Source organism: Austrofundulus limnaeus, unplaced genomic scaffold (genome assembly GCF_001266775.1).
Source record: "Austrofundulus limnaeus strain Quisiro unplaced genomic scaffold, Austrofundulus_limnaeus-1.0 Scaffold24, whole genome shotgun sequence".
Classification (NCBI taxonomy): domain Eukaryota; kingdom Metazoa; phylum Chordata; class Actinopteri; order Cyprinodontiformes; family Rivulidae; genus Austrofundulus; species Austrofundulus limnaeus.
Window position 1 is genome coordinate 3,303,996 of NW_013952426.1, and position 14,723 is coordinate 3,318,718.

The 14,723-nt window shown below is 41.1% G+C and overlaps 1 protein-coding gene across 1 annotated transcript in view; it reads right to left on the bottom strand.

Annotated features, from left to right (window-relative positions):
* The window catches only part of cdh24b (cadherin 24, type 2b), a 241,800-nt gene that overhangs the window by 147,953 nt on the left and 79,124 nt on the right, over positions 1–14,723 (bottom strand). The window contains exon 3 of the mRNA XM_014004421.1: positions 983–2,791. Coding sequence (XP_013859875.1) covers positions 983–2,488 — 1,506 coding nt within the window. The 5' untranslated portion in view covers positions 2,489–2,791. The remainder of the gene's footprint in view (positions 1–982; positions 2,792–14,723) is intronic.

Consider the following 14,723-nt stretch of genomic DNA (forward strand, 5'->3'; position numbering starts at 1 on the left):
CTCTCTCTCTCTCTCTCTCTCTCTCTCTCTCTCTCTCTCTCTCTCTCTCTGCAGTTTCCTGCAGCACTCACGCAGGGATCATTACTATTCATTTGCTCAGCAAACTGGCCACACAGGCTTATAAATTAGCTCATCTACCCCAGCTGGGTTCTGAGACAGTTGGCGCATGCCGGGGACGGAGAGCRCAGGCATTAAAGCGCCAGGCTTCGAGACACCTTCTGTCCAGCTGACGTGACCTCCTCCATACTCGTAACTCTTTTAAATGAGGAGGGAGTGTGTGCTGGGGGGTGGGGACCAGGGGGTGAGGCACGCCTGGTCAATGAGCGTAATAAATCGCAGTGCACAGGGCTGTGGGACCGTAGCCCTGTGCGTGTTGTATTGAGAAGGAACACAGTGATAAATGCTGTCAAATTGAGTGTAAATCAGTCTGGGGAGGAAAATATCATAAGTAAGGCCTCGCAGACCAAGAGGGAGGAGATCCGACAGGTCTGACCTACAGGAAAATGAGGGAACATTCATGACCACTCTGGCTGTCTGCCCTGGGGAAGGGATCAATGGTGGTAGAAAAAAGTGAAGCTATTAATTCTACAGGATGTGTCAATTCCCATTGGTGGGTGCAGATTGGTAGTGATCATGACTAGCCTCTTGGGCAGACGAGATCTGCGGCTTTTGCTGAGCCTCGGTAGACTACTGATTCATTGAAATTTTTACGACTCCCTGGAAGGCATCACATCACACTGTAGGAGTGTAAATCAATTCCAATTGCAGGGTTATAACAATACAGTGAAAACTTGGAGCGTGACTGTGGGGTTAAATTATGCTAATCATCTCCTATATAAGAAGTGTAACAKTTGGAAAGCTGAGGTTAAATAACCCATATAAAAAGACATACAAAACTGTCTGAAATGTTCATAAAATATTCATAAAAGTGTTCACAGCTTCTGTATTGTAAATAGAGAAAATATATATATGTTTTCCTTACCCGTCCAATGAGCACAGGTTCAGGCCCTGCGTATTCTTCTATCACGAAGAACTGGTTCCAGATCCAGCTCCTCCTGCTACGAGAGCGTGGCCCCCTTCCCTCCGTCGGGTCAGGCGCATACTCTTCCCCCTCAGACTCTGCCTCTTCAAACACAAGTCCCTTTCCATTCTCTGAATCGACAGCTTGCATCTCGGTGTCTTTTGCGCCGTGGCTCCATTTGGGAGCCGGGTGGAGCCTCAGGACATGACTGCTGTTGACAAGTTTGTAGTCTTCATCTGTGAGATACTGAGCTGTGCTGAGTTCTGTTTGAGCAGTGTGAGCTGACTCTGTTAATGGGTCTCTGTGGGAATCTGCTGCTCTGTTCCCCAGCCTTGCTCCCAGGGGTTGCATTGTCAGCACAGATGGAGGAGGATCATTTGTTTCRGGAAGAGCATACACTGGTAGATGTTTTGTCGATGTAAATGGGGGTTCTGTTTGGCTGAGCGTCGCTTCTTTTGCAGGACTGAGGCTGACCTCGCTGTGGGGTGTTGACAGAAAATGGACAAGATGTTTGCTCTTGTTATCACCACCGTCGGAGTTATACTGCCCTTTGCTCAAAGCTGGTTTGGCTTCACTTGGCGGATTAATACGGGCATCAACGCCCTGGTCCTGTTTAAGATCTTGGCTGGTGACTGTGCTTGCATAAGGAAATGCGGTCTGATTATCAAATCCAACGTGAGCTTGAGTGGCAGCCATATCTTGTCTTTGCTCCTTCTGAGTCTCTAACTGTCCGTGATTAACGTCAATCAAATCTCTCTTCCTGCTCCGGGTGCCCTTGCTTGGGAAGCTGAGGCCGGGAACTCTCTGCATTTGGGAATTGACAATCCTCACTAAGTTTTCTTTTGACAGGAGCTTAAGCACTCCATAACTACCGGTGAGATTTAGCTTTCGGTTTGAATCTAAGCTTAACCCTCTCCCGGGCGTACCTGTGGTGTGGACACTCAGATCAGGTTTGTTCCTGGATTTAAAGCTTGATTTAAACCTGGTTTTATTGGAGTGCAGTTCCGACTTATGGTGGATCGTGAAAGTTTTCTCTGACCTTCCAGAACTGGAAGTCTCAACACTTTTTGTGTTGTTCCTAACTTTTTTCACATCCTGGTATAAAGGTTTGTTGCTGGATAATATGTATGGAGTCATGTCTTTTTTACTGACAGAATCCACCTCACGCTTGGGTTTGAAAGACTGCCTCTCCTTGTTGGATACTGATGAAGGATGACTCTTGGAGTAAGCCAGTGACCCAGCAGCACTCGCCTGTTCGTGATTGACCAGGTTTCTTAGAGTCACCATAGGCGTTGCATTTGAATCCTCGCCCTTATCCCATTGGTCTGCAGATCTGCTGTCCCCTAGCTTCACCAAGTGTGATCCGCCCACTCCTCTCCTGCGTACAATCTTACTGGCAGAGGTGCCTCCCAAAAGCCCCTCCCACAGAGACAGGATAACCAATAAAACTAAAGTTCTTGCAATCATCTTGTCATGTAGCGAGACGTTCTAATTTGAGCGAGGTGTGTAATAAGGCAGGTCTTGTTTTCTGGTTGTCTTCATTCTCTCCGGTGTTTTCTTTCCTGTCGTTCCCCTCCTCTCACTCTCCCATGCTGTGCCCTTCACACCAGGCTGGAGGGCAGGTGTCAATCACTCCTTTTCTCTTTTTTTCCCCCCAGCACGGTCTAATATCTCTCTCTAGCTCAAAAAGCCTTCCCTGAGCTGTGATTTTTTTCCCCCAACGTCTTTTACGAAGCGTCTCATTCAGTTTCCCACGGAGACTTGAACACCCTGAGAGGAAAAAGATAAAGATAATTAAGCCAAACTTTAATCATTGTGTAACGTTAATTAAAAATGGAGCTGCACAGACAGGTAGGAGAAGCCATAGACAAGCGGGACAGGTCTGTTAACAGGGCAGCAATCAGATTTTACAAGTATAAAGGGCTTTTTAGGCCCAGAACATGCTTCCATTTATACCCCTGTAATGACATAATTTACTTTCTTTACATCTCTAAAATAGATAAGCACAAATTTGTCATCATTCTGCTGTGTGAAACATAGATAAGGTACCACAGAAAAAAACTTATGAATGAGAGGAACAGCAGTGCAGAGCAAAAGAGAAAAGGGACCAGCTAGGACACAAAAGCCATCTCTAAATCACTGTGATGTGTGATTAATAAGCTAGATTGATACTATCTTTTATTCAGTTGGTTAAAATGTCAGTTCAGATACGAGCWGTTCATGCTGATTGACTTTGTTGCCTACTGAGCCTCAAGCGAGAAAAAAAAGGTTACCAGGCTCTCATTTATCACACTCACTTTCAGGATGTCTCTTGTGCACTCCAGACACAAATGAAAACCCAAAGCCAAATCAAAATGTCAGATATCAGTCAGTTTGCTTGTCTTCAAACACGAGTAGACATCCTACAGTGATTTCTCAATACTGTCTGCCCACACAGCTGACAAGTCAATAAAGTGACTATTTGCCAGATTGTATTAACATAACAATCCTTTCATTGCCATTATGTGTGCAGAGACAAGATAAACAGATCGTCGTTCAGAAAACTTGAACACTTTGAAAATTCTGAGGCTCCCATAAAACAAAGATATTCCTGAAGAAAATTGGATATTTGCATTTTGAAGAAGTATCTTTTTCATTTATTTTGACAAACTAAATATAAGCTGGTGTACTTCTCTGCAGAGACAATCTAACAGCACACATTTTGAACTATTTTACTGTGTTCAGGAGGTTTGGGGCTGTAAATCTTGGACAGTGAGGTCAGAATTTGCTAAAGGAATTATTAATTTGGTGTAATTGTTTAATTATCAAAACTCCTGCAAAGCAAGACATGCACCTTGAGCTGYGCTGCAAACTAAACACCACCTGTTCCCACAGGTTGTCTACATTTCAGTAAGTTTATGCAGCATTTTGGGGCAACACAATTGCCTGCATTTATGTAAACAGTTGTCGGGGAAATTCTTGGATTCTCAGAAGATCAACATCTCTATGAGACTGTGGATGTCCTTCTACTTCTGCACGGAAGAGAGTATGCTGGTTCTACCGTCTCATGGTTCTCCAGCTGCACAGTACAGAAGATTGAGTTCCACAGGTTCATCAAGGTCACCCAGCAGGTAGTTGGCTGTCCTCTACCCTCATTAAATGAACTGTAAAGTTCTTGTCTCAGGAACGTCAAGGTAATCCTTCTGGACTAAAAGACTTCCCAACTAAAAGACTGAAACAGTTTATACCCCTAAGCAACCACCCTGCTGAATGCTCCTAAATGGTTAATCTGACCTTGTGCACCTTTATGTTTGAATTGCTTTACAGTTTCAAGTTTACAATTAAGCTTTAGGCGGCACAATGGCTCAGTTGGTGAAGCTGATGCTTCTCAGCAAGTAGGTCACCAGATCAAATCCCAGCCTGGAGACCTTTCTGGGTAGAGTTTGCATGTTCTCGCCATGCATGCGTGGGTTTTCTCCAGGTACTCTGCTTTCCTCCCATGGACCAAAAACTTGACTGTTAGAATAACTGGTAACTCTAAGTTGTCTCTGGGTGTGAGTGAGAGAGTGAATGGTTGTTTGTCTTGTTTGTCTCAATAGATGTGTTTCCATCCAATTTTAATGCAAATTTTGAGTGAACTTTTAAAATGTTGCAATAAAAGTAATGCAGATCAGATGTACATTCCATCAACTGGGATGTACATTCCATCAACTGGTTTGGAACGAATCAACCAGGCTACGCAAAATATAATTATGTCAGACGTAAACATAACACATGGTTGTAGTAAACAGGAAGTAAAGTTGCAAAGTTGCAGGACTACACATCTCGGGACACGGAGAATAGTCATCAGGAATGTGTTGCTACTATTGAGAAAGTTGTAATTATTCTGTCATATCAACTGGTGATGTTACATGCTGTCTGGAAATGTAGAAAAAGAAATGCAATTCTCTTCACGTTACAAGACGCCGACAGCAGGAGGAGGGTCCAGCTGCAGCTGCAGCCGGTACAATTATTGGAGAGTAGGAACAGCTGATCCAGGTAAATGCTCGCTATGTCAGAACTTCAGGTGATATTTTTCACATTGACTCTTTTTCGTAAAATTCAAAAACCACCTCAAGCGAACATAAAAACCATTTTGCAAAATTGAGGAAGTTTTTGCGAATGTTGCTGTTTCCATTCACCTTTACTAATGCTTATAGAAAAAGGTTGATGGAAACACGACTTATGCGACCCTGTGATGAACTTGTGGGGAAAATGATTTGCAAAATATGGTCTAAAAGCCATGCACTGCACATATTTTGTGATAACTGCAGCTGCAGACACCAGACAACAACAGCACCACAGTTGTAAGGACAAAAAAAATATTTAAACATTTAAAGCCTCTAAGTGGAGAACAGACTTGATGGTTTTAAAGTGTCTCCCTGAATGTTCCTTTCTTGTTGACCAAAGTAGCACACTTTGTAAAACAGGAGTTTTTGTGTGTAGTTTGTGAAATTTGAGTGTTATAAATTGCACAACGCCAGTTTCATTTTATCCTGAGCAGTGTTGTGTGCTCTGTCTGGGTGTATGACACTTGCTCCTCTTGGTGCCGCAGACAGCAGACCCTGTCAGCACATTCAGTGGGGCATGACTGAAGCCAGGAGGTTCCTCCCGGAATACCTTTCACCCATTCGCATCCTCTCTGTGTCCTCGGTGTCGTTTCTTTTAGCCTCGCTTTCTCTAAGCAGCCTTTTATTTTTCATGAATCTTTCCCCACCTCTCCCACTCACCACCTGTCTCTTCCTCATGTATTTATTTTTGTAAATTTTCCTCCACTGCTTTTGTTTTAGCATCCTGTCTACATTGCTGCTCCATTCCAACCTCCTTCCCCCTCTCTCATCTGTGTCAATCACAGGCCTGTCACCATGTCCCTCACCCATCGTGCACTCACACTTCAATCAATCAGCCAATCTCTTTCCTTGGCCTTGCAACATTAGAACTGACAGGTGTCTGGTCAGCTACCATCTTGACGACAGGCAACAGCACTATAATTGTCCTTATAAATCGAGTCATCAGATGATAAAAATGTACCAAGCAGGATAGATCCAGTAGTTACATGAGATTGGGCGAAACACGCTGTGAAGATTTTACGGAATAAGTTGTATAGGAAAAGAAAACGTGACCGAGGCCATTATAGACAGTGTGAGGCTGGGATAGGCTGAGTGTTATCTCAAATGTACAGCATGAGCAGCCGATCAGGGGAAATTCAATGACAGAACTCGTCTCTCTCCTTCCCAGAGGAACTTATCAGCTGGGAGTTTGATGGCCAGGCAATCATTGCCACGGGCACCTTGTTAACAAGCCTGGGGCAGGTGGTCGAATGCTGGGCTGAATATCAACACAGCACTGAGCACAAATTTAAAACATTTTCCTGGTGAAAAGCTCTGACAATGTGAACTTTTCTTTTAAAGGAGCCAAGTAGGACTRAAAAACCCTTTCATTCTTTGAATCTATAATCTTTTACATCATTTTCTGAAAGAAATTTGAGCCAGAACACAATGGAGACAGCTCTGAGACGTATTGATTTGTGTCACAGCCTTTCAGATTGTGCTGGGGCACCTTTAGGGAGAACTATGGTTATGCCATTATACAGAGTGCGCAGCATAAGTGAGCATAATTGGGTGCTGCAGTACGAAGCAGAAGCAGAGCTCATATTTTCTCATTAGACTTTCACAGTCTAATATGGAACCACTGTTGTTTTCATTCTTGCGGAACCAACAAGAATGAGGGGCAGCACCTTTAGCTTTACATTTTACGAATGAGTAAATTAGGATAATAGGGTGAGGCAGTTGGTAGCAAATGCTTTACTTAAAACACATACTTTAATTATTTTTTCTACGAGTAAGAACAGACTCCAAAATGTAAGGTCACGTTGAAATCATTTTGCCATTTTAGTTCTTCAACCAAGGCATAGGGAACCTTGGATGAAAACCAATAAATGGCATGTTACTTTCTGTCATTATTTGTTTAACCAATGCACACCAAAGGAGCAGCAACAGTTTATAAAAAAAACAAATCACAATAAATTAAACTGCTTGTAGAACCATCTTAAAATGCAAGAAACTGAATTAGTCATTTTCTTTTTGATTTGATCCGTCTCTCACATTGCTGTAGAGAAATTTTGTTCCACTGTCCTTCACAGAATTGCTTAATTTGCAGCCATTCTTCAATGCACAGCACATAGAGTCATGACACAGCTTTCCAACTGACCCACATAGCAAACAGGTGTGGCCAGACCTGCTGTCAAGCTGGCACTGCTGGCTGACTGCTGGTGTGGCAAGTGGTTTGTCAATCTGATGTGAGCCAGGTTTGGCAACGATGGCAATGTTTTCAAAAAGGCATGCCACAACTTGCCTTTTTGTGTTTTGGTTTATGTGACCCAAATCTGTCAATGTCACAACTGGCTCACTTGTGARCTGGCCCAAATGGGTCAATGCCACAGCATGCCTGGTTGTGGTTTGGTTTATGTGACCCATATCGGGTGGAGGGCACTAGTCCCCTATAGCGCTCTAGCGCTAATTGCAAACCTAAATGTTTCGTTTGCACATTAGGACTTTTGCAAAAACAATTTTTGAACTGTGTGGATTTTCACTTTCTAAATTTAAAAATGTGGTAGCACTAATTTAATTATTTTATCAACTATTGATCTTCAGTATTTTTAACAGCGAAGGGAGAAAGCCACCACATCAATACAATGCAGAGTCATTGTATTTAAACAGCCCGCCCTCAGATGTGTGTTTGTTCACAGAAACTATATACTCTAGCTGACAGTTCTTCTGGGTCACAGTTTTTATTTGAGACAATTCCCTCAATTCTTTGCTTTTACGTGGCGGGGAGCGAGTTCTGGGCGACACTTCCAGTCATAGCCCTTCTCCACTTGCGTGCACAAAGTTGCGTCCACAACTTTGTTGTGGTTCTGATATGGGTTTGGCTTCGGCCAAATGTGTCTCCAGGTTCCAAATGCATAGAACCAAGTTCAGCCGTGCAGTTTGTCCTCTTCTCCGATGGTTCTGGGTTGAAGCGAGTACAGCATGCTCATGATTTTGACGTCAGCTGAATGCTGTCCGTGGATTAGCTATAGGATTGATTGACAGAGGAAAGGCATTACATGTGCATACTTCCTCCTTGGGAAAAGCAGAACTTGCAAACACTTCCTGGAGAGAGGTGAAAGAGACGAAGCCGAGCAGATATCCCGGGAGTTTTCGAACAAACTGACCACCCACGGTTACAAAAGCACTTACAGTATAAACAGCACAGCAACAATAAATAAATAAATAAATAAAATACTAAATAGTAAAACCACACGTTTTTAACACAACAGGGCTGTGGACACTCACCCATAATCATACACACACACACAGCGTGGGACACACACCTGAGCAGAATCGAACCGACTCGAACCAAATGGAGTAGAATTGTGCTCATGGAGAAGGGCCGGTAACAAGAGCCATAACATAAGTAGGGAAAAGTTTAAATTCATGCTCTTATTTTGACATGAAGACTGTTTCCTGTTCACCATGCTTTTGCTTCCCATCATCATCACACTATCTGGTACCCAGAATGCATTTCTTCAGTTCTCCAAGAAACAATTGAAAATTACATATATCCTGCATGCTTTCTTACTGAAGCCCTACCATAAGCATAAAGGAAATGACCAAGAAGCAGCAGAACTAGAAATCCTCAACAACTGTGTATTTATCACCATGAGCCAAAAGTCTGTTTCAACAAATCACCTCCCCAAACTGTGTCAATATTTGTGATGCTGTAAAAGTCAAATGATGTGTCTCTAGTTGGCAGTATTTTGCAAGAGTGTCTCATGTTATCACTGGAATGTACTTTGGTGAGCTCCGGGTCAATTTTGTGCTTTTTTAAGTTCTACTGAGCACAAGTGCACCTAAATAAAGTTGCAAGCTCTTTAAATCTTGCGCAACTAACATTTGGATTATTGCTGCCCACCACCTGTCATTGCCGCAACTGGCGCAGTTGTGGTTTGGTTTATGTGGTATTGGCCCATGCATGGACCACCTCTGGCAAACCACACCTGGACCACAAAAGGGATATTGTTCTTTGCAGTATCTTGACCGAATGTTAATGTCTTGACCGAGTGCATTGTGTGAGCCAGAAGTGGACCAGACAAATTATTGCTATGTAGTTTAGGACTGAACATTGACTGGGACATGACAGCTTCCTGGCTTCTTTTGATAGTAACATTTGGATAATTTGCTGTTGGGCTTGCATGACCCAGTTTGGTTGATGCTTCTGCTGTTGGGTAGACGGCCTCACATTTGACAGCAAGATGCCCAGATCTTGTGACTGCAACAGAAGCCCAATCCACCACCATGTTTAACTACTGAYAAGAGCTTTTTTCTTTAACTGATGTATTTGTTTTCTTTAAACATGACTTTACGCACTTTGATCAAATATTTTTAAATTTGTGGGGATGTTTTGAAAGGCATTGTTTCAGAAGTCTAGTGATTTGTTTAAATTCAATACTAMAAATCTTTACCAAGTTGTCATATTATTTTTCTAAAGAGATTGTGTTATATCCTGGCTTCTTATCAAATTTTAGTCATACTTGTAGAGTTTCATTTTATCCAAATTTAACAAATTGAGTTTGGAGTTCTTGTTTGGTTTCGTTTTGTTTTTTTTTTCTCAGATACTTTGAGCATTGCATTGCCTGACCKTGGGGTAAATCTCCAGGAATGTATAAAACATTGGCAAGCATCTTGAATGATTTGAACTCATAAATAATCTCTCACACTGTCGGATGGACTTCAGATTATATTTGCTCGACAATAGCAACAGGATTGATGGACAAGACAACTTGTTTTACTGAGGTCRTTGCTGATGCCATTCCTCTTTGACACTGGATGAACACACACCTAAGTGATCTGGAGAAAACCTGACATAACTGGTTCTCATAGAAATACTAACAGTTACTGATGATCACTTGATTAGCAGGACATGCCTTCACTATTCTGCATTTTATTTCAGGTTTTGTTAAATAAAGAAAAACAGTGTCATGTCTGGCTGCTTTTGAGGATATGTTGAAATCCTGACAAAGATCAGATTATTTTTTGTAAACACATTCAAACAAGTGAAAACTTAGAACTGAAAGAGGGTGTGTTACCATTTTACCATGACTGTACATCATGTGTCTGAGTGAATTGATTAATTGGGGCAATAAATAACTTAATTATTTTCTCCTTACTTTTGCCATGCCTTCTAAAACTCATCAACTCTGAGCTTTTGGTTCGTTAGTGTCGGAGGCAGATCCTCGTCATCGATTGTGAGCTGTCAACAACCTAACGAGATTGAAAATTTTAATCACGATTCATCTCTTTGCCTGCTGTCCAAACTCTCTTTCTTTGGATAGCCCTTCCATTAATCAAGCAAACACCGCGTACAGATGCTCCACTACAGCAGCAGCTCATTCGCAGCCACTGTGAAGTGACGAACAATCACACACATACACACGCATAGTGTGGCTTCACGCTCTATGAATGAGCTTTTTTTTAACTGATGTGTACGCATAAAATACCTGGATTCCCAACGCTTCATTCATCCTCCCGCATAAAAGCACATTCATGAAGGCACAGAGGCACAGAAAACCTGAAAAGACGCCGAGGTGCCACTTATATCTGCATTGCTGAGAAACAAAGAAATCCCGAGAGACTGTCTTTCTGACCACAACGAGTCAAAGAGAAGAAAAAGGCAGCGCTCTCTTAGACCAGGATGGAAGAGAAAAGCATCTGCCACAAAAGAATTATACATGGAGCTGCAAAGGTGAGGCTCAACTCAGTGCAGAAAAAAACCTGAAACCCCTGTATCTTTTTTTCTTTGTGAATTATGGAAGGAGCGGGTGGGGTGGGGGGCAGAAGGAGGATGGATTTATCTGTTAAAGGAATCCCAAATACCCCCCTCACTTTGAACCCCTGCAGATAAAAGCAGACCTGTCAGAGTGCTGAGAGGTGAGAAGTAACTTAAGTTCTCATCTGTTAATGTATGAATGYCTTTTTCACCTGTGTCCCAAACCTTGTTTCCATCTCAGCCTAACTTTACGCTGACAGCAGGTCCTAACCTCTCTTGGGGAAAGTATCCAGCAGCAGCTTATGGGCATGAGATAACTCCCCAGAGTGTGAACAGTACAAGGGGGAAAGTCAACAATCTGACAGCACAATGTTTTACTGCTGGAGACGTGGGGAGGAGGAGGGGGGACCTACAGGTTTGCTTGTTGGCAGGATTGGGGCTAAAAATACTCGTTTTACCAGGGAAACAACAGGGGGCTTTGGGTTTGTTTGACTTGTAATCAGTGATGCTACGATAAACAACTGAGCACTAAACAAGACACAAAATGAGCACTAAAAGAATAAAACAATAACTTTGGTTAGTTTTGCTCAATAATTTCCTTTTCCTGTTGAAACTGTGATGAAAAGAGACACATTTGACATTTTCCAATCRTTAAATTTGATTTTATCCTGGACCGATCTGAATCTTTGGGGCAAGTTTTTACAGAGATCTATTCTATTATACTAAAAATGTAATGATTCTGACTTTTCTTAAACTTTTATAATGTTTTTTTCATTATAATAATTGAGCCATCTGCCCTTCAGAAAATTTTTAAAGATTTTAGAAAAAGTAACTTTTCTAAATTGTCTTTCCTTCAATACCATATCTGTAATTTTAAAGCTTTTTTTTATTCTTGTTACATGGTTGRTATGGTTGGAATATTCTGTGTTTATGTGAATTTACTATTTGTTAGCAAMATATCTCATGAACCACTGAACAGACTTTAACACAACTCAAGCAGCTCTGTGACAGTTGCTCTAATTGCAATAAACTCCAACATGCATAAGTTCTCCATATTTTAATAAAAAAAACTCAAGTTAAGGGTAAGTTATTCAATGGTTATATGTGGTAAATGTGGTATACTTCCAAAATAGGCTTCCACTTGATTATTTTATCCCATATTCAGCGTATGCCAGCATGTTGGACAACRTGTTTATACTTTGGAATAAACTGTCTAAACTATCAGCATGACAGGGCCTTGTCAGGGCTTTTAAAGGAGTTTGGACCCAGAAGCAGGTGGGCACAAGGAGYTCAAAAACAAAGCAATTTATTAAATCAAGAATGAGGCCAAGTTGGAGGAAACACAAAGAGAAAACACAAAGAGAAAAATGAGACGAGGCAGGGAGCCAAAGAAACGCAGAACTGATTAATTGACATAAAGACACACAATGCATAGGGACACTAACAAACTCAAACGACAAACACCTGTGAGGAGAGAAACAGGAGTGGGAGGAGCTGAGAAGGAACACAGAGGAGCAGGTTAACACAAAACAAAAAAAGGAACATGGACACTGAGCGTTAAAATAATAAACACAAAAATACAAATACAACATAAATGTCTTAGTAGATAGTGAGTTCCTTCATTAAAACTTTCACATGCAAAGCTTAGACTTAGAGTGTATACATGCATGTGATGTGCCTCTAACATGCACGTTTAAACCCTCTTTCTGCAAAAATCTCATTATTGTTGAAAACCACAGATTTTGTTTTAAGGTTTTGTAAAATTATGAAATTATATTGGTAGAATGTTTTCCCCCCCAGTTTTATTAGCATATAGTTGCTAACTCTATAAACTTATGAACTCACTACTTTCTGTCACTTTCCTTTTTTTTAAGACAAAGGTAAAACGAATCTGAAGAGAGGCAGATTTCCCTCCGTGTTTCGTWTACGTTACAGAACCTTCTGCAGAATCGCTTTGAACAATGTGTCTCTGTGTGCTTCACTTTCTGACACAGCATACTGAAATTACAGTGAAGTTCATGTTCAGATATAGTTTGTCAGTTCTGAGTAACAAAAGTTTTCATTGTCTTTTTCACCACATTCAGGAGAGCAACAGAAAAGAAGCAGTGAGGCGATGGTGGACGTTTGAAAYGGAGGATATCTGAAGCATCAGATCCATTTTTAACTCCAGTTKGGTTTCATCTGCAGCTTTAACTGGAGTATTTTATTCTTCTGTACTAATGTGGACTATGTGGGGAAATGTGGTTTATAATGATAAAACCTTTTTTTAAAAAAAAACACCTCAAGAGTTGATAATCAAGGTCTTCCAAAGAGAAACAGAAAAAGACAAGAGCAAAAGAAGGAAATATCACCAAAAACAGAAGAATAACTAAAATAACTGARGCAAAGTGAAGAAAATGTCACCAGGTGTCAAAACTGAATTAGGATATTCTGTGTCAAAGCAACCTTTTTTTTTAAATCCCCACCTTCATTTATTATTTTTAATAAAAGGATACTTGTTATTGTGCAGGTCAGGACAAGTGCCTCCAAACAGATATCTCTTTCTAGCTCGTGTTAAAGCCTCTGAGAGTAACTGAAAATGCTCACTATTAATTTGGTCTCATAGAAAACAAAAGATTCTTTCTCTAAAAGGACTTCCTAAGTCTTTTTGCAGAGTATTTTTGTATTAACTAGATGATGTGGTTCTGTGAGAAAAGCTGCCAGATTATGTGTAATAGGCAATAAAAGACATTCAGATTCTTGTTTCTTTGTTAGATTTTGGGTTTTTTCTTTCATATATTATGTTATATAAGCACAAAATAGCTGCAGCCTTTAGGTTTTTAGCAGATTTCATTACTCAACACTAAATTGCCATGCCTGTTAAAATGGCATCACTGGTACTTCGGCTAATATGCAGCATACAACTATAAAAACAAAAATCAATATGACTTAGGATATATATCTGTTTGGAACATGGCTCTATATTAGATCAAAGACACGTTTTTCCAAAGATAGGTGCCCTCACCAWTTACTTGCTGGTGTATTCAGATATTTTATTTTCATGTAACTTCTGTCTAATGAAGTAACTACCCAACGATCTGACAATCTGTCAATATGAAACAATGCAATTCGATTTAATACGATTCTAAACAATACAATGGGATACGATACGATACAAGTTCTTGATCTYATTGGGGCCATTCAGACAAAATAATGAGTGTAAGGATTGTTTCGGTTTGTTTCTCAGATTTGAGCATTAAGTACAAATGTTTTTTTAGAAAATAAAGTTGAGATGTTGGTTAAAAAGTGAAAATCCAGACTCAGCCTGAGGGAACAAATCCCACTGTACTCCTTAAATCATGTCTCTTTCTTCTGCTTTCCAAATAATATTGTGGGTGCATCTTTACTGCTAAAACAACAAATTAACACAAAACGTTTCCTAAACCAGTGGAGCACCATCAATACAGTGAAATGTCTTATGAACAGTCACATTAAATTATTACAAGAATCACAYTTTTCCATCCATCCATCCATTATCTATACTGACTTCTTCCTTTTAGGGTCACTGTGTGAGGGACRGGGTACACCCTGGACAGGTCGCAMGTCCATCACAGGGACAGAYACAAACTAGACAAAACACCATTCACTCTCTCACTCACACCTAGGGACAAGTTAGAGTTACCAGTTAACCTAACAGTCATGTTTTTGGTCTGTGGGAGGAAGCCAGAGTACCCAGAGAAAGCCCACACATGCACGGAGAGAACATGCAAACTCTACCAGGTCCCCAGGCCGGGATTTGATCCAGCAACCTTTTTTTTGCTGAGAGGCATCGGCTCTACCAACTGAGCCACCGTGCCACCTTTTTCCACATGCACAATGGGCCTCATGCAAGAAC